General features: G+C 50.9%; 5 protein-coding genes across 5 annotated transcripts; 3 read left to right on the top strand and 2 right to left on the bottom strand.

Annotated features, from left to right (window-relative positions):
* Window positions 1-250: 250 nt before the first annotated feature.
* Window positions 251-2,641, top strand: ASPVEDRAFT_41256 (OSTA/TMEM184 family protein). The gene is made up of 7 exons (XM_040812304.1): window positions 251-566; window positions 629-646; window positions 717-770; window positions 823-910; window positions 969-1,982; window positions 2,043-2,401; window positions 2,462-2,641. The coding sequence occupies exons 1-7, from the start codon at window positions 463-465 to the stop codon at window positions 2,631-2,633; spliced, it is 1,809 nt and encodes a 602-aa protein (XP_040667411.1). The 5' UTR covers window positions 251-462; the 3' UTR covers window positions 2,634-2,641.
* A 1,028-nt stretch (window positions 2,642-3,669) lies between these two features.
* On the top strand, window positions 3,670-5,216 carry ASPVEDRAFT_130095 (uncharacterized protein; the record flags this gene model as incomplete). Its single annotated transcript, XM_040806684.1, has 2 exons — window positions 3,670-3,793; window positions 3,853-5,216. 2 exons carry the CDS (start codon window positions 3,670-3,672, stop codon window positions 5,214-5,216), a joined length of 1,488 nt encoding a protein of 495 aa, XP_040667410.1.
* A 1,525-nt stretch (window positions 5,217-6,741) lies between these two features.
* On the bottom strand, window positions 6,742-14,494 carry ASPVEDRAFT_52557 (KH domain protein; the record flags this gene model as incomplete). The annotated part of the gene is made up of 8 exons (XM_040814655.1): window positions 6,742-7,593; window positions 7,650-7,847; window positions 7,900-8,264; window positions 8,317-8,641; window positions 8,700-9,161; window positions 9,223-9,504; window positions 9,589-10,368; window positions 12,071-14,494. The coding sequence occupies 8 exons, from the start codon at window positions 14,492-14,494 to the stop codon at window positions 6,742-6,744; spliced, it is 5,688 nt and encodes a 1,895-aa protein (XP_040667409.1).
* Window positions 14,495-14,762: 268 nt separating this feature from the next.
* ASPVEDRAFT_41250 (putative pyrimidine 5'-nucleotidase) lies at window positions 14,763-16,307 on the top strand. Its single transcript, XM_040812303.1, has 5 exons — window positions 14,763-15,112; window positions 15,170-15,182; window positions 15,260-15,295; window positions 15,367-15,792; window positions 15,855-16,307. Exons 1-5 carry the CDS (start codon window positions 14,894-14,896, stop codon window positions 16,016-16,018), a joined length of 858 nt encoding a protein of 285 aa, XP_040667408.1. The 5' UTR covers window positions 14,763-14,893; the 3' UTR covers window positions 16,019-16,307.
* Window positions 16,284-18,164, bottom strand: ASPVEDRAFT_52555 (alpha-amylase; the record flags this gene model as incomplete). The annotated part of the gene is made up of 5 exons (XM_040814654.1): window positions 16,284-16,449; window positions 16,477-16,945; window positions 17,000-17,051; window positions 17,110-18,009; window positions 18,066-18,164. The coding sequence occupies 5 exons, from the start codon at window positions 18,162-18,164 to the stop codon at window positions 16,284-16,286; spliced, it is 1,686 nt and encodes a 561-aa protein (XP_040667407.1).
* Between the last annotated feature and the right edge of the window lie 294 nt (window positions 18,165-18,458).

Raw genomic sequence — 18,458 nt, 5'->3', positions numbered from 1 at the left:
CCGTGGAGTCGCCGATAGTCCTCAACATGGCCGCCGGAATCAAATAGTTTCCCTCAACACGACAACAAGCAAGTCAAGGATGATCGTGTCCATCAATAGTGTCATCTTCAATTCCGGCCCATGACAGCGCCCGAGACTCCCTTGGATTTCTAAAGCAGAGGGGATGGATGGTGGAGAGTGGATGTGATAAGAGAAGGTCCGAAGGCGGTGGGAGATGGGGAAAAGAACGGGGAAGCTCCAAATGGGGTCACGTCAAGCTGCATTTCTGCAGCCTGCTTGTATGTCCCCTTTGCAGGTATCTGTGCAGTATTCTACATTCTCGCCTATCTCCAAATCGGCTTATTTCGCGCGTACATGGTCGGCCGTGTGTGATCTCCTTCCACAGAACTCTCCTGTTCTCCGCCATGCTTTGATCGAGCTGTGGTCAACGCACGCGGTCGAATACCGCGAGTCTTCGCGACAATGATAATAGCTTCGTCGTCTGGTGGGACAGGCTCGAGCTTAGCCCGAGCTGCAGTAATAGTCGCTGGTGTCTCCTCACTAGTTGCCACACTGCTCTCTTTTGTGTACGGACACAGCTTCTCCCCTTCTTGTAAGGAGTTATACTGACGGCGCATCTCCCTACTAGGTCTATATGGCTTCAAACGTACGACCACGGCCCTATAACCCTTGGCCTTACTCTTGTTCTCGGATCTGTACTTATTTATATATTTCAGGAAAAACTACCGCAAACCGCTTCTTCAGCGATATGTTGTTCGCATATTATTGATGTCAGTATTGGACTTCAGTGGACTGCTGCCTGTGCTCCGCTTACTGTAACAGGGTCCCAATATACGCAGCATCTTCCTGGGCGAGTATAATATCACTGAAAGCGTCACTATGGCTGGCTCCTATTCGCGACGTATATGAGGTAATTCCGAATTCCAGCAACATGTTGCATAGCCAGCCGTTAACGGATCGAATCGCAGGCCTTTACGATCTATACTTTCTTCCAACTCCTCATAAACTTTCTCGGTGGTGAAAGGGCTGTCATTATCATGATGCATGGTCGCCCTCCAGTTCAACATGCCTGGCCACTCAACCACTTCCTATCTAAAGTCGATATCTCCGACCCACACACCTTTTTAGCCGTCAAACGCGGCATCCTACAATACACATGGCTAAAGCCAATTCTCGCCATCGCTTCCATTGTAATGAAAGCCACGGATACATATAAAGAGGGCTACCTGGGCTTGTCATCCGGCTACCTTTGGACTGGCATCCTGTATAATATCAGCGTTTCCGTTAGTCTTTATTCGCTGGCACTGTTTTGGGTCTGCCTTCACCACGATCTAACGCCCTTTCGACCGATCCCCAAGTTCCTCTGTGTCAAGCTCATTATATTTGCCTCCTATTGGCAAGGATTCTTCCTGTCTATCCTTCAGTGGCTTGGAGCTCTTCCCAACGGTACCGGAGACTATACTCCGAATAACCTCGCCGCTGCAATCCAAGACAGTTTGACGTGTTTTGAGATGCCCATGTTTGCGGTTGCTCACTGGTATGCGTTCTCATGGCACGACTATGCGGACTCGACCATCTCCGCTGCTCGGCTGCCGGTTAAATACGCCCTTCGTGATTCTTTCGGCGCAAAGGATTTGATCGAGGATACTAAGATAACCCTGCGCGGCGAGAACTACGGGTATAGGCTTTTTGATTCAGGTGACCATATCATTGCCCATGAAGAGTCCAATTCACGAGTGAGGCGAGTCATGCACGGTATGCGATACGAGCGCGGCGGGAAAGGGAAGTACTGGATCCCCAAACCCGGCGAGGTCAATAGTCGAACTCCCTTGCTCGCCGGCTCTGAAGGTAGCAGCGGCACTCGACGCAGTAGCACCCTTGACCGGTACCGTTCCCGCAGCGAATCCGAAGAAACTACTTTGGACAACGATGATGAAAACCTATTTTCCCAGGCCCGAGAATTGGAATTCGGCGACTTCAACGTAAGTGAACTGAGGACCCAATCCAGCTAGAAAGGAAGACCAAATACTGACCTGAGTTAGTATCCCGTTATCACCGCCAATATAGTTCCAAGAGACCAACGCCTGGCTAGTCCTACTCCTTCCCCATCTACACAGCAACCGCAATTGGTGAAGAAGGCGAGGAAAAGCAGAAAGATACGAGCATCAGACGGTAGCCATGGTGGCACCGAACGCCGTCTCTCTGGGAGTTCACGGCGAGATCGCCCTGAGAACCCAGATCTGCAACGGCGTGATTCTAACTCGGCCAAATCCCCGGGGTCTCATCGCAGTCAGTTGGTTGATCTTGTAGTGGAAGACCGAAAGGCGGAGGACGACGAGCGGGCGCACGTTCAACGAGCATTTGGATCAGTGGCCGCTGAACCGGAACACAAACTTTTTCAGTATGTAGCCCACTCCATTAATACGTAAACACTGTGCAACCATTGCTGACTTCCCTACAGAAGACCGTCCGGTGATCCAGTTGACGAACCACCAGCTGATAATGCAGAGGAAATCGCAGAAACCTCAAATGAACGAGACAGACTTCTTGATCCAGATACTGAAGAATTAGGTCCCAAAACGCCCTCCTGGAACTATGGAGACCTGGAAGATGGCAATGTCTGGAGCCGATAGTGCAGCGGGCATAATATCATGTGCAAGGATGAATGATTTTTTTTTCCCCTTTTTCGGCCCTTTGTTTATATTTATTCTCCTCTTCTTGAACCATATTTTTCAATTGTACTTGAAGCGATCTGTAGTATCAGTGAACGAATCTCGTGTTTATAAATATAAGCGGGGGTCAAGACTTGAACCCCTCCTTCTCTATCTTCAACTTCCCTTGCATAACTTTCCAAACACCACCTCATGCTCATCGTTATCTTGCCTATTGTCCACCATTTTTGCTTCAGTAATGCAACTAGTTTGATTTTGGACACTTGGCTCGTTTCCTGCAGACGAACGAGGCCCGTTTGGCCAACGATCAGCAACCCACAAGGTTTGCTTTTGAATTCGACTGACTCAAGCAATGAAATCCCACCATTACGCGCCCACCACGATGCAGCGCTCATTTAGCTCGAGGTGATCTGGCCGACGTCTGGTCGAGTCAATGTGATATCCCCACAGACTACCAGCAAATGAGACGCACGTTCTGCACAAAGGCGGATCGGCAGTCCGACAAGCTGGCTGGGGAGGGCTGCAATGCAGTACGATGACTGGCCTCCAACGATGCTCTGGCTGCTCCTTGTCATATCAGAACAAAAGGGTGCCTGGGATGGTGTGGTGGTTGCCCACGTTGCAGAACGCTGGCTCGGCTTGTTCTTTGAATGCTGTCCAACGAGATGGACCAGGCTCTTGAGGGGTCGCTCCTGTTCGTTTTTCTTTCATTATCTCTGTTTCTGCTGCCGCCAGCCTCCCATCAGCTGGCCAGCGAACTGTCTGATGCAGGGCCCCTCCTTCTTGATGGCTTGATGTCTTCGCAGGTTGATTCCTCGCCCGTCCTTACTTCTGATACCACTTCTTTTTAACGCTCCGTTTATTTCCCCCCACCTTTTCGGTTTATATCCTAATTCTTTGTCGTTTTTTCCCCCTTTGTCCTTCTCTTCTCTCTCAGGTCCCCGGCATTTCCCCACTCCAAGGGAATGGACCGACAGCTTTAAAGGCTCTGGTAGCAATGCAGAAGGCAATTGAGCAAGCAGGATCCGGGTTCACTGGCTGGATCTCATCCTGCTTTTCCTGCCTCGATTCAAGTGGCGATAATGGACGTGCCGACCATCAGCAAGCCGTGAAGCAGAAAGGTATGCTTGCATCGCCATGCGCCATGGCTCGTACTCAACTGACACAGCCTCGTTCGTAGGTGCTGAGCGAGAGATGCAGATATGCCACTCTCAACCTCACCTTGTCCCTCCGATGAAGCTTGTTGTCTATGAAGACCTGCCTAGTCCTGGCCCCCCTCGCGCATCATCATTCTCTACGTGGGTAATGGAGGAGGGTAAAAACATGGCTTCGCGGGCCTCCAGCAGGGCGAGCATGTCGTTCAGGCGCAAGTCAACCGCTCCAGTGAGGATCAGTGCTCCGACGGACTTCAGGCGGGTAACAACTTTGCCCCCAATCTCAGCAGTTTCGACTGAATACCGTCCCTTAGAGCTGAGCTTCCAGAGCCCAACAGACCCTCTGCCTGATCTCCCCCGCTTCAGCGATTTCGGGATTGAGGAAGATCAACCACAGCAGGCACCTATCGCTCGGCCGCCGAGGGCTTTCTCATCAATGACTGAGGCCTCATATCAAACTCGCCCTCGCACTCACCGTCCTTCGTCTTCCTTCAACCTACCTCGAAAGCCCGTGGGGTCTGGGTCCCGCCGGTCTTCCCTCGCAACTCTGGAGCTGCTAATGGAGAAGCAAGTCCCTGTTAGCCATCCTCTGATCCCACACTTTTCCATTCGCTATTCTACTGCTTCTGTAGCCACTGGCCTGGCTACCGCTACTCTTGACTCCCCTCCCACTTGGCCGGATTCAACTGTGGGAGTCCTACCTCTCTCAAATAACCCCCCTCCGCGAGGGTCTCACAATGCTACTGCGTCAACAACACACAGCCCTCCCAACCCAACAACACTACAGGACAAGTCACTCCCGCCAATCCCTGCAAAGCCTCCCCTTGCACCTGGTAGACACCTGTACGAATCCCCTGCCACCCCAGTGGATAATGGTCCCCTCGAGCCCTTAGCCAATCCGTCTCCATCTCGTTCCAGCCGTGTAGCCCAATGGCTTCTTCAACAAACCACTCCACCCAAAACTCATACCAACCCCCATCCAACCTCACGGAGACCAAGTTTCAGCGACAAATTTTCCATGCGCATCCGCTCCCGCACCTTGAGCGGGTCAACCCTCGCTCCATCAATCAACAACATCGATGCCATGCCCCGAGCCTTCAAAGCCACTCCAACTACGACAACGCCTTCGCTCTCCCATACCACCACAGCAGGTACAATGACAACAGCACGGACATCCACTCTCGATTCCCGGATCGAGAAGGAATGCGAAATGCCATACGTTTTCACTCTGAGGCAAACCCACTCAAGCAATTTGTCTGACGAGAATCCCCGCTCCCACCCGACAATTCACGAGGCGCGGCAACATAGCCCTGATAATAAGTCCAGTTACCACACCCCCGCCTACTACCACGACCATCATAATCACTCCGCCATTGGCGTGGCATTTTGATCTTCCTCTTTGCCCCTACCTACATACTTCCGCCACTTGATTCTTGTCAATTTGGCTTTCAATCTATTAGTTAGTATAAATACCCTGGAGGGGCTTATCGGCCTTTATATATAATAATCAAGCTACCCTCTATCAAACCGTAATGTTTTACAAGCTTTTCTCTATCGTTGACCTCCAAGGGACAGCCTTAGTCTAGTGTCAATCATAACTTTTGAGCGGAACCCCACTTGCCCCAGTCACTTCCTTGATATTATCCACCAAGTCTTGGGTATGGATAAGGAACCCACGGCCTATGGTTCCGGGAGCCAGGATTGCATGCCCCCTTGTAACATTGAAGGTTTCCCGCCCGTCGATAATCGTGGTTCCAACTTTGCGCTCTTTAAGCCCTCCGTAAAGCCCCTTTGTGACGCCAGCTCTGGTTCCTACTTTGAATAGACGTTCGTCCAGGTCAATGCGTTGTGAACGATGTGAAATAAGTTCCTTGACGGCGAGTGTCTTATCTCATGGAAGCTGTAGTGTAGGTTAGTATATCGCTTTCATAGCTCTGGGGCAAATCCCTCACATTGTAAGGTTGCTTGCTTCGGGTGGGCGTACGGCTTGACTAGAGCCCAGTTGATGATCCCTGCAAAGCCTCCCCTTGCACCTGGTAGACACCTGTACGAATCCCCTGCCATGTCACGAATTCATGCCGTTAACATCTCTGCTATATTTTATAGTTTAAGAGCCTCGGAATCAGGTACCCCTACTAGTCATTTCCTACTATTCATAATGGATTGTAAAACGACAATTTAATACTTCCAAATCTCCATTCTCTCTCTTTCTCATTCTACACTATACTATCAATAGTGACTCAACTGGGTAAACGACGTTGCAAACCAAACACGAAGCGAACCCCAAAGGAGGGGCTTTCAGAGGTATATAGAAACTAACTTGAACGCATTCAATCCAATCCAAAACGCACGATTGCAGACGATTGATTGAACTCCGAAGCGGAGAGGAAGGGATGAGAAAGAGAGAGGGAGAGAGAAGAGACGAAAACCAAGTAACAACAATAGGATATCAGACTCGAGGCACAAAGCAAACACTGTATGTAACTAACACCGTCGTGCACCATCATTTCACTTGGTATCATGTCTGTCGGGAGGTAGGTAAACGTCTTTTATAACGAGAATTGACTGGCAGGCTGGTATCCCAGTTGAAAAGGCACACTCGACTCCAGGATGTATTTATCGCACGGCTGCATGGGATAGAAAGCCAGCGGTCGAACAGGTGGCGAGGCCTGCGAACAGGATCACAGGGTACTATCCAGCACCAAGTCCTACCACTCTGTCTTTCCGTCCTTCTGAGATCCTCTGCTGTCATGTCGGGGTGGTTGAGTACTGCTCTTCGTGGTATCAAAGTGAAAAAGAAAGAACAAAAACAAGACAAAGATCCGAAACAAAAAATCGCTCGTAACAATGTTGAAAGCACAAAAATTGAAACTGAAATTTCTCTTGGGGTATACTGCTGCAAATTGACATTGATTTTAGCGCGGTGGCCCAATAGGGGCCGGGTATCCAGAAGTAGAATTGGAAGTGCTAGGACGACCACTATCAAAAGACGCCCGGAGGTCATGCTTGGGTGTCATGTCCCCCGGTGCGGTACCGAATGGAAATTTCGTGTCAAAGCGCGCGGGCCAGCCATTGCTGCTGCTGTGGCTGTGGGAACCCCCAAGAGCGGGCAAGTCGTCCTCGGGGAGGTTCACGCCAGAGTCGTTCCACGGGTTGCGGTAGCCGCTGTCCCGGGACTCCATGGAAACCAGTGACGCCTTCGAGGCGTTGCTGGAGGCGTGCTTGAAAAAGGAAGCGGGGGAGGCGGAATGATTCTTGCGGCCGATGAACGAGGAAAACGAGGAAATGCTACCAGGCTTCCTCAGCCGCTCGAAGAGAGATCCACGCTCGCTCGTGTCATCGGTGAAACTGGGTCGAGTCGGAGAGTCCGTTGCAATTGGAGTGGGTGCATGTTGCAGCAGCTTAGAGTCAAAGAACGGCAAGGACTCCTCGAACGAATCCGACTTGGGTCGCGGGATAGCCCCTTTGACCGTAGTCGCATCGAGGCCATGGGCGACGAGTCGAGAAATCAAGAAATCGATTGCATCTTTCAGACCACCAGCGTTGTTGCGCGTGTAGCCAAGTACAACACGGTCCTCGGCAGCTGATGAAGGCGAACTTGAGCCGCTCTCAGATTTGGCCGCTTCAGGAACATCCACCGTAGTATCAACCTCGTACTGGTCCTTGAGTTTGGCACAGACGTCCTCACGGAAGTCTACACCCCTGAAAAAATCGCGCAGTTCGGGAGAACTCTGGAAGAGAAGCTCATGGCTTTCAGGAACCATTCCCTAGATACGAGTCAACAAGATAATCACGCCTAGTAAAACGGAAAAAGTAAGCATACCAGCAACGCATCCACAGCTTGCGGGACCTGATACTCAGGGCCGGATATCGTGACGACATCACTCGCAAGCTCTGTGCTGGGGAACTCAATCTTGCAGTTCCATTTCTTCTCGAGCTCATCGATTTCCGACATGCGGGCAAGCAATTCACGGTGATATAGTCGGTTGATCACAACACGCTCGGAAACATACTCGGCGTCCTGTAGTTACATTAGATATGAACGACGTAAAGAAAATTCAGGAAGAACAAACCACTTTCTCGACCATATCCATGATTTCCTGTTTGACCAGGTCCAAGCTCTGAGCATTGCGTGCAGGAGTACGGCAAATAACATTGTCGACCTTAATGTCATCATCATCCTTGCCCATACCACCGCGGTCCATGGCATTGGAAAACTTGACGAAGACAGAGTACTTCTTCATAATCCGCTGAATATGCTGACCGCCAATACCGATGATTCGCTTGTGGTACTGATCAGGAACGTGGAAGGAAATCGAAGCCGGCATCTCTTGCTCAACAAGATCAAGACCGCTCTTGGTGGACTCAAACTGGTTTCCACAAACGTCAATGTGGAAGTTGTACTCGTTGAAGCCATCGAAGATAATTTGAACGTTGCCTATCAACTGTTAGTGGTGTGCATCAAGACAATTTCGAGTCTAGTAACTCACTTTGACCCATGATCTTGTTGATCTTGCCGTTCTTCTTGCCGCTGACAAACTCTTTGTGCTCGTTCGCCAGCTCAATCTTCACACGCATCTGGTACTGGCTGCGCTGGACGAAGGGAATCTGGTTGATGACCATCATAGCAGCCTTAACTGCGTCGTCGGATCCATTGATGGTAAAGTTCAGATTGTCAAAGCTTACTTCAGCACCAGAGTTCGTGCAGATATCAGAGAGCATCGTTCGAACTTCTGCATGGGATGGACTTCGCACAGCCCCAGGAGTTGGATCAACCGCAAGAATCCACCACGAAGCACTGTAAAATTGACCAGCCTAATGCGCTGTTAGTCAAGTCGGAGAAGGTTGCTTGCCTTAGGAGGAAAATACGTACCAATGCCATGATCTCCCTGACGGTACGCTCGACGTGCAGAACATCAGTTCCCTGAATGCGAATGCCGTTCCGCTGGCTGCCCAATTGTGGGAAAATGACATAAGAACCGTTCATCTCCATGACTTTCCGGACCTTATCCAGACGATCAAGCAAGATGTTGTCAATCTTGTTCCCATTGACCCTGACATCCTTAACATAAACCTTCACGCCCATAACCAGTTCATGGAGCTTCTGCTTGGCCCGAGTGATTTGCTCCTGAGTCTCGCCCGTGATGTAGACTTCATCCTCACTCCGGCGGTGGGCATTGGGAGGGATGTAGCCGAAGATGCGTGGGAAAGGCGGTGGGAAGTAAATTGCAGTGCCAGTAGCGGCCTCGATGAGCTTGACATTCTTGCGGGTCCGACCGCATACCAAGGTGTGCGTGGTAAGGTCGAGCTTGACGGCGTCCACGTGACGTTTGAGCTTTTCGCTGTTAGCGGAGGAAGGGCCCAAGTGGGACAACCAGAAAGGGAAAAAAACTCACAATTTGATCAATCATGATCAAAACTCTTGTTTTGGCATGTTCAGTGCTTTCCATATCTCCATATATAGCTACCCTAAAGCGCTGATCCAATCCATTGTCGGTAGCGTAGCCATAGGACGAGACGATGGCACTATCCGTATCGCGAAGCTTGGGCGTAAGCAAGAAGATATCGGTGCCAGTATATTTAGCCAGAGTGTCCAAATGCTCCAAGACCGGCTGGCGAACTTCCTTTGTCTGGTTATCCGTGATGAGATGCGTATCAACGTCGACGGTCGCACATCGCTGCAGTCGCGAAAATGTCAGTACGGCATGAACCAAAATTCAAGGTGCCGTAAGGACGACAATAAAAACATCTGAGCAACATACCAGTAGGATAGGTGTCTCATTGAGGACCTTGGCTCGCATTTTCTGCACAATCTCGCCGTCTCCCGTGATACAGACATTTGTGGCTAATCCTTGTGGCCGGCGCTGTAGGGATGGGACGGTTTTGGGCTCCGAGGAACTGATGAGAGCTTCAACCCTCCCGTTACTACTCTCCGTTATTTGGCCACACAGTTTCCGTAGGGATTCGACGTTGTTGACGTGAACAGGCAGCTGGTGAATGGGTGTGCCTTCGGGAGTCCCCTCGGGAAAAGACCACCGCTGAAGGGCCTGGGGGCTTGCGTGCAACACGTCATCCGCATCTGGACCGGCAAGAGTCGAAGAGAAGGGCACATTGAAGGAGAGGTTAACCGTTGGGTCGATACCGGTCGGCGGAGTCATCGGGGGCGCGCCATGGGGCCGTCGAAGAGAGTGGGAAGTCATCTCAGCGTGAGGGCGCGACATGCCGAAGGTAGGTGTCATTCGCTCCCAACCATGACGGGCCTGACCCGTAAAGTTAGAGATCTTGTGCATAATCAGAGCAAATCGAATCTCTGACCCCTTGAACGAATCGAGGGGAGAGAGACGATGGTAGTCAGGCGTAAGAATATGGCGGGCGTCCGGAGCGGGATGGGCAGGAAAGCGAGGAAGAGAGGACAAAACGGAAGGCGAACGAGAATCCTGAAGATTTGAGGACGTCTTGTTCGACAGGGATGGCGGTGGAAGAGGAATGGGCGCACAGGACGAGTGGGTTGGGATGGGAATGGGCGGAATGAATTCAGCAACCTAAAACGGGTATCGAGGGATAGAGGGCAGAAGAGGAATGAGGCCGAAAAAGAGAACAAAAGGAGGGCAGAAAAAGAAATAGAGAAGAAAAGGAAAATACAAAGGGACAAGAAGAAGTAAAGCTGGCAGAGAAGGGGGGTATGGTAGTAAGATCGACTGAGGATGGTGAAGGTTGAGAAGGTGAAGGATGAAGACAAGAGAGGACGAGACGAGCGAGTGGGAGTCGAGAGTTGGTGATCGAGACGGATCGAGATGGAGGAAAATCAATGGCTGAATTCAGCACCCAAGCCTGACTCTGACCGGGATCTGACCACCACACAGCTTCACAACAATCTCTTGCTCAATCACTGTCTACTGGTGTGCTTTCCGATGTCTAGATAATTATCTATTCGGGCTCTTCTCATCACTGCCACTTTGAATATTACGCGGGAAGTGCGGATGTCCGTCCCTCCACCACGCATCCAGTGTTACGCATACACTCTCAGCCGAAGGACAAGGACAATCGTATTCGTGACCATCAACATCAAAGCCCCTTTCGGCACAAGTAATACAATGTCTTCGAAGTCTCCAATCGAGGGTGTTTCCAAATACCAAGGGATGTGTCAAGGGCAGCTTGACGACAGAATGTTCCTGGAATCCAAGACTAAGTCGCACTATGTTTACTAGCTTGTGAACTGTGAAGTCTACTGTTGCGACAAACTACTACTACATTTTGCACTCGTGCCATGCCAAACAAGCTGGAATGGAAGCCATCCCCAAAGCATGAACGTCGAGCCCTCGTCATCGTCGCAAACAAGTCTTCAGCACGGTCCACCGGGGGTTCAGACTGGTTCTGGTTCCATTTCGAGAACAAGCGAGGCAGCCAGTCACGTGTGCTCTGGAAAGACCGGGTCTGGACTCGGGAACCAAACTGACAAAACCAGACTCTACACTGGGCTCACTACTGAGCACGGCATGTGTCATTCTCCGTCGTAGCGAGAAGTCATTATACAGAGACAATGCCCTGGGCTGCTCAATCCCTGCGTCTCCTCCCACACTTCAAGCCGAGGACAGCGCATTCGCGGTGTGACAGGGTGGATCGCCCTCCCCCCTTCGACCCGGCGATGATCAGATCAACACCAGTCAGATTGACAACACTGAAACGAACTGGCGGCAAAACAGCAGCACGCCGGAGTATTTAAGCTTACTCTTTGCCTCAAGGGGATAATGTTGCACGACGCAGAGGTGAGTTCGTCCTTCCTCGTCTTGTAGTTTCCCCGGAGTCCTACATATCTTTGGTCACGATCCCAACTCGCGGATCCGAGCCATCACATTCTGATTCAGCCCTCAGGCGCTTAGACCCACCTTTCTTATCCTGGTATCCTGGTCTTCCGGCAAGGATGACGTCGACAGTCTTTACAAACCCATTGTGCATAGGAAAGCCGAATAAAACAACTGCAAGGAACGAGTATTAACGATTGAACCGGATCTGGCAACCCGTACATTAACATTTAGTAGCTATTGCTTAAAGATAAGGTATCATCTCATTCAACGCCGTGGGGTGTGGAATAGTTATAATGCACCACCTATTATGCTTTTTTAAATCCTCACTATACAAAACTCTCTTTTCGATCAGAGAGCCTCCTATGCTAGAAAATCCTTCTACAGCTGCTCAGTAGCGCTGAGAGCTCCGGTGGATTGCATCCCTCGGCCCATCGAGCACCACTCGGTCTGGTTCGCCGTTCTCGTAATACCGCTCTTCATGAGCCATAGGTCGCGCAGCAGCTACGTACATGGGTCGCTGCTCAATATACTCTCTCGGCCGGCGGGCATCCTCGTCAATATATACACTCATGTCGCGACCACCAGGACGGACACTCTCCACGCGCTGGATTACTTCACGCGGTTCTTGATATCTGGCTGTTGTCGGCGGCCTGACACTTGGAATCCTCACTATCCTTTCGCGGGGAAGCTCGGCTTCTTCCGCGTAATGACTCTGCCGGGGTGTATAATCGTGAACCTGCACACTACCGCTCCGCGGATACGGCTCTCTCCCATCAAACGGTGCAGCATATGGGCGCCGTTCATTAGGAGCCGGTCGAGCGTACTCTGTGACCCGTCTATAAGACCCCTGTGGAGGCATCTCTTGTACATATCTTCGGCCGCCGTATGGATCTTCGAGAACAGACGCGGCGCGTACACTGGCGTGACGTATGGGCGGCGGGCCCTCGTATACATCGGCTCTCGGAATTCGACTACTTGGCGGAGGCATAGCTTGTACTCTTGGTGCAGGAAGTGTCTCGTAATACTGATTCCCATGCTCATCAACAACAATTCGTCGCGGCGGTGGCTCCACGACATAATCATTGTAGTAAGCTTCACCCAACTGCGGTGGAACAGGAGAGGCATAATATCTCTGGGGAAGTACTCCGGGGTCATCATAATATCGAACACCATCCTGCTGTGGGCGTTCAACGACTGTGTAAGGTCCGTTACGGGCAGAGTGAGGGCTTTGCGGTTCAATATATTCACGCGCATACTCTGGTTTCCGGGCTTGGTGAAGACTCGCGACTCTCCGCAAATCCTGATCATCGCGCATTGATCGTTGGGTGCCAAGTCGTGAAACCGTGCGCGGAACTCCTGAATCACTATGAGGGTCTTCGTAAGGATCCAGCCCATATGCTGAAGGTCTCACGAGCGGCTCTCTTCTTTCTACCACAGGGGTGTAACGGGGTGAAGAAACATCAATATAGACAGGCCCTTCCTGAGGAGCACGAGCGCGGTACATTGGTGTGGTATCGGCAAATGGCGGAGGAGAAACAGGCTCCTCTTTAATAAATGGCTTGGCCGAACTAGCACCGTGGGCTCTATACACTGGCGGGCGAGACTGATCCCTGTCCCCTTGCAACCTCCTACGCTTCCTAGTCACCAGAGGCTGGGGCGGTACCTCGGGGCTCCCTCGGCGTTCCGGATCATACTCCGAACAGGAATCATGGATCTGATTGACCGAGGGAACTTTCGCGATGGCGAGGGGCGAGACTCTTGATGGCTGGGGGGCTGCAGGAGAAGTAATATGGTTTCGGATGACTTGTACGCCGTCTACTGGGGAGATTGATCGTCTGGCGTACCGGTCTCGTGGGTCAATCACTCGGCGTCTAGACGCATTCGGATCCGCTCTAGGAGGCTCATAGCTTTCAACCATTTCCATCGGTGCCACACCGGGAGCCGGTGGTGAGTATTCGGGTTCATCTAACGGTTCGACCTGTTGGCGGATGTGTTGTACCCTGTACGCCGAAGGATCTTCAGGGTTATGGAACTGTCTTGGAAGATGAGATGACGTTCGGTGGTCTGCAACGGAGTAAGTATCTTGCATTGACTGATCCGATTCAGGACGGTTGAGGGCTTCAAGCCGATGCAACTCATCTGAGTATCTTTCTCCGGTAACTCCAGTGCCATGTTCGTCAGGGATGGAAGACGAGGCCGAAGACGGCTTCTGGTGGTCACCGTGCTGTGGGGAGTCAGGGGCTCTGCTAGAGTAGAAGGAATTCTCATCAAATGAATCGCTAGGGGCCCCAGGCCCAGGAGCCTCAGGACCTGGGGAGGGCTTGACTATCTCAAACGCCCGGTTGAGGACATCGGAGACATCGAAATCAGGAGTCGCGTCCTGTATGGACACCCTCTGCTTTGACTCTTGTTTCCTCAGTTCAACCTGTTCCCGTATTTCTCTCTCCACTCTTTGTCTCTGTAACTGGATTTCTGCTCTCACCAGATCATCCGATTTTTCCAAAAATATTGGATCGATTTCGGAGGCAGGTTTCTGTGTAATACGCGAGGCCGTCGTGTTCGATGGACCATTGGGGGTATTTGTGCTCTGAGAGCTAGCCGGCTTCGCTATAGACGCGACATATTGAGACGGGGGCTTAGAAGGAGATCCCACAGTTTCGTCCGCTTTGCTCTGAGGCGTCGCCGACGCAGGTTGACTGCGAGACGCGACTTTGCGAACAAACTGCTGTGGAACCTTCAACCTAGGGTGAGTTCCAGAAAAGATATCCTCGCTTATTCTGAGGATCTTCTCATACTCCCGTACCTCGTCCGCTGTTGGTACTTTAGACGCGACAGCAGCTGCTGGAAACTGCGTTGCTGCCATGTTCTAGGAGCTTCGTAGAAAAGAAAAAAGAAAACGCTATCCCTGTACAAATTTTGAGCAGTCAATTAGTATTGCTGCATGACCTTTTCAGGTCCAAACTGTAAATGCCAATTTGCTGCACTTTGACGAAAGCGACTTGGCCTTGTCAAAAGTGGATGGCGTTGTGAGCAAGAGCTGAGTATTTAGTGAAAACGAGAAAAGTGCACTGCTGCTTCGGCAGAGGAAATTCGGTCACCTGCCCGGACTCTTGGCCGTGTGAAACGCTAGACCCGGTATGGACCGACCCCGGCCTGCTTCCAGGTTCACCTTAAAGAAAGCAGGGGCCTGATTTCGAGTTCTAATTGTTGTCGCTGATTTGTAAATGCGGCAAGGCGACTGTGACTCATAGCTCACTTGAGGATGAGTTTTCTCGCTCCTCTCCGCCCCTCCAAGTCCATCCGTATTCCCTTCTCCAGCACATCGCAACTTCACCCCGCATATCAACCATCGCCTTCGACCCGCACTCCCTTTCGCATTCACGGTCATAGCCACTGGCCAGGAACCGCCCCAATCAAACACAGGCTTCTCAGCACAATGTCGGACTCTCGGCCGATTTTCTTCTTCGACATAGATAATTGTGTACGTAGCGTCGATTCAAGAATTGGCCTCGCGTCTACTGACAATGCTCTCCAATAGCTTTACTCAAGAAGTGCGAAACCCGTTCACACCCCGCGCTTGCGGAATATTTCATAGTTAGGCCGACAGCTGACCGGGACCTTCGTGCAGAAAGCAACATTCACGATGAGATGCAAAAACTAATTCGTATGTCAATACTCTCTTCACCTACTAGTCGCTCTAGCCATCCATGCTCACCAGCTCCGCACTCCGCGCAGATGAATTCTTCGTCCACCACCTCTCTCTCAAATCTGAAGATGCGCACATGCTACACATGAAATACTACAAGGAGTATGGTCTCGCCATCGAAGGGCTTACGCGCCACCACAAAATCGACCCACTCGAGTTCAACCGACAAGTCGACGATGCTCTGCCACTAGACCGGATCCTCAAACCCGACCTCAAGCTGCGGAAGCTGCTAGAAGACATCGACCGGGACAAGGTAAAACTATGGCTTCTGACAAATGCATACGTCAACCACGGCAAGCGGGTGGTGAAGCTGCTGCAGGTGGACGATCTTTTTGAAGGCATCACATACTGTGATTATGCGCAGCCACCACTCATCTGCAAGCCATCGCAGACGATGTACGATAAGGCGGAGAAGGATGCCGGTGCTTCGGGTAATCAGGAGATTTATTTTGTTGGTTAGTTTCGCCTTCCCTCTTCGCCTGCATTTGGAAGGGACAACTGGTGACGAATTTCGCAGATGATTCTGGCCTGAATTGCAGACATGCCGCGACTCGTGGTTGGCAAGTTGCTCACCTTGTTGAGCCCGAGCTCCGTGCGCCCAAAGTTCCGGTCTCACAATACCAGATCCGGGATTTGGAGGAGTTACGAACATGCTTCCCTAGCCTATTCAAGAAATCATAATCCCGGAGTGGTGGATTAATACTTCAAATACACGTTGAACGGTTTACAATACTTGATTCTACCAGTGGATAGGCGGTGTTTATACTTCTTACGGAGACTTAACCTTATACAGCACATATCTTTAGACGGACATGGATAATAGAATATATTATATAGGAGTTATTATAGTCATATAATCTCAACCAATCTGACAGTCCAGCTTGTCACGACAGGGGGAAAGCAAACAATAGTAAATGATCAAAAACAATGAAAAGGCGTCAGCAAATTAAAGAAGCCAATTTGCAACTCCAGAAAAAGCACACAGAAGAACCATGATATAAGACACCGTAGAGTCGCTCGCAGATGAGACATAGTCGTCGGGTGTATCCTCACCCACGGTCTGGTCATTCGTCACCGTAGGCGTAATATTAGGCGTGGTAACAGCCGGAGTGCTTGTAGGCGTGCTTGGAGGCGTGCACAGCGCGTTCTTGCGTCTCTGGTACCCACACAGCCCCGAACCATTCATCTTCTTAGCTGGGAAGAAGGCCTTTGGTTTTCCAGCATTCATCTCAACGGTAACATTGCCCTCGTCGTCGGCAGTCACTGTCTCGCAGCTCAGAACATCCACTGCTTCGGTACCGGGAGCGAAAGCCCCCGGGAGAGAGAGATTGTACCGGCCACCCTTCGCGCCCAGGTTAGAGAAGACAGATACAATCTGAGAGCCTTCAGCGCCCTTTCGTGTGGCGTAGGTGGATCCGTCGACATATAGCTCTTTGCTGTGGTTGGCTGCGTGATGTTTGTCGAGACGGATGGCGTGGTTGCGGAGCTTGTTCAGGGTTCTTGTTGTGTTGTAGAGTGGGTTGCGTGAGTTGTAGTCGGTCTTCCACAGGGGCTCGCGGTTGTACGGGGCCTCTGGGCCTTGCAAGTGCTGTTCTTGACCTTGGTAGACTGGTTGTCTAGTTAGTCTTCAGTACGGAGGGTTGATCTGTTGAGGGAGCTTACCAATGGGTATGCCGTCAGATAAGATGTTAAAGGCCATGGCATTTTTAGCCAGCTGAGGCCAGGTCAGTATAAACTGGGAAAAGCCATTGTCACTTTTGTGGAAAACTTACGTTTGTATCATTGGTCAAGGCCGCAAATCGTGGCAGATCTTGGCTCTCCGTATACGTCGCGAGCCGGGTGAAGTCACGGCATTTGCTGTGTTGCGACCGGACCTCCTCAGCAAGTCCTTGCATGTCTCCTGCAGTGAAAGCCTGCACCATGGGCTCGTGAAGAGGTTGGTTCAAAATACCGGACATGAAGTCTTCGTATTTGCAGGCATCGCCTGTACTCTCGGTGTCGACCTCTCCCATAGTAAACACACCGGCGGCCCGGCTAAAACTAGTCAAGTAGGCATCATTCATGTTTCTTGCAGAATCAACACGGAGGCCATCAATCGAGTAGTTGCCAACTAGTCCCTTCGCCCATTCTTGGATCATGGACGCAACCTTGTCGTTCTCGGTGTTGAGGTCAGGAAGAGCAACGACTTCGAGATCACGCCAGCACTTTTCAACACTCTCCGGGTCATTTGAATCCGCAACCTTGCAGTACGGGTGGTAGTACTGTTCTTCATCAAAGGGGGTGAGTCGAGACCAGTCAAGATCAGGCTGCTCATTTTCAGAAACTGAGTGGTTAAAGGCTTGTGCCATGTTGTTGATGGTAACATCCACCATGAAATACATCCCTCGCTTGTGCAGTTCTTTGGCCAATTTTCGGAGTTCGTCTGCTGTCCCAAAGTGATCATTCAGAGCATACAGGTTTTGCGGCCAGCGTCCATGGTATGCCTCTCCGTATGTGGTATCTTCAGGGATGTTCTCCACGACTGGAGAGATTTGAACAGCCGTGAACCCCAGATCTTGAATATAGTCCAGCTTATCAATGATCCCGACCCATGAACCTCCACAGTATTTGTAGGGCTCACAGGGCTCATTTGAAGATCCGGCAGGTCTGGCAAAACGGTCCGTCATCACTTGCTGTAATTCCAGGTATTAGTGTTGCTTTCGAAACTTGCATAGTATAGAAAACATACATAGATCGATCTCTCGGCCCATTGTTGAGCTGAAGGGGATGCAGCGGCTATGCTGGCAGAGACCGAAAGGATAGCCTTTAGATATGTGGAATGCCGCATATTTTATGTTTCTAACTTGGGAGTATAAAAGATAAAGGGGGGAGAAGGAGCAAATTCTGTTCAACAAGATGGGCCAGATATATATAATGGTTGTGTGGCCAGTTTTGAAAACAATTGAATGGAAATGATTTGACATCTGAGGATGGTGACAAGGAACACCGAGAATGCGACCAAGAGGTCATCTTTATACCTTTCACTTCCCTTGGATATCCATCCGTACCTTTACTAGATGCTCCTGAAGGGCAAGCCAAGCGCAACCCCCTCTACTGCTCTACTACTGTATATGGAAATATA

This window comes from Aspergillus versicolor (assembly GCF_001890125.1).
Source record: "Aspergillus versicolor CBS 583.65 unplaced genomic scaffold ASPVEscaffold_4, whole genome shotgun sequence".
Classification (NCBI taxonomy): Eukaryota; Fungi; Ascomycota; class Eurotiomycetes; order Eurotiales; family Aspergillaceae; genus Aspergillus; species Aspergillus versicolor.
This window is presented reverse-complemented; position numbering and strand designations above follow the sequence as displayed.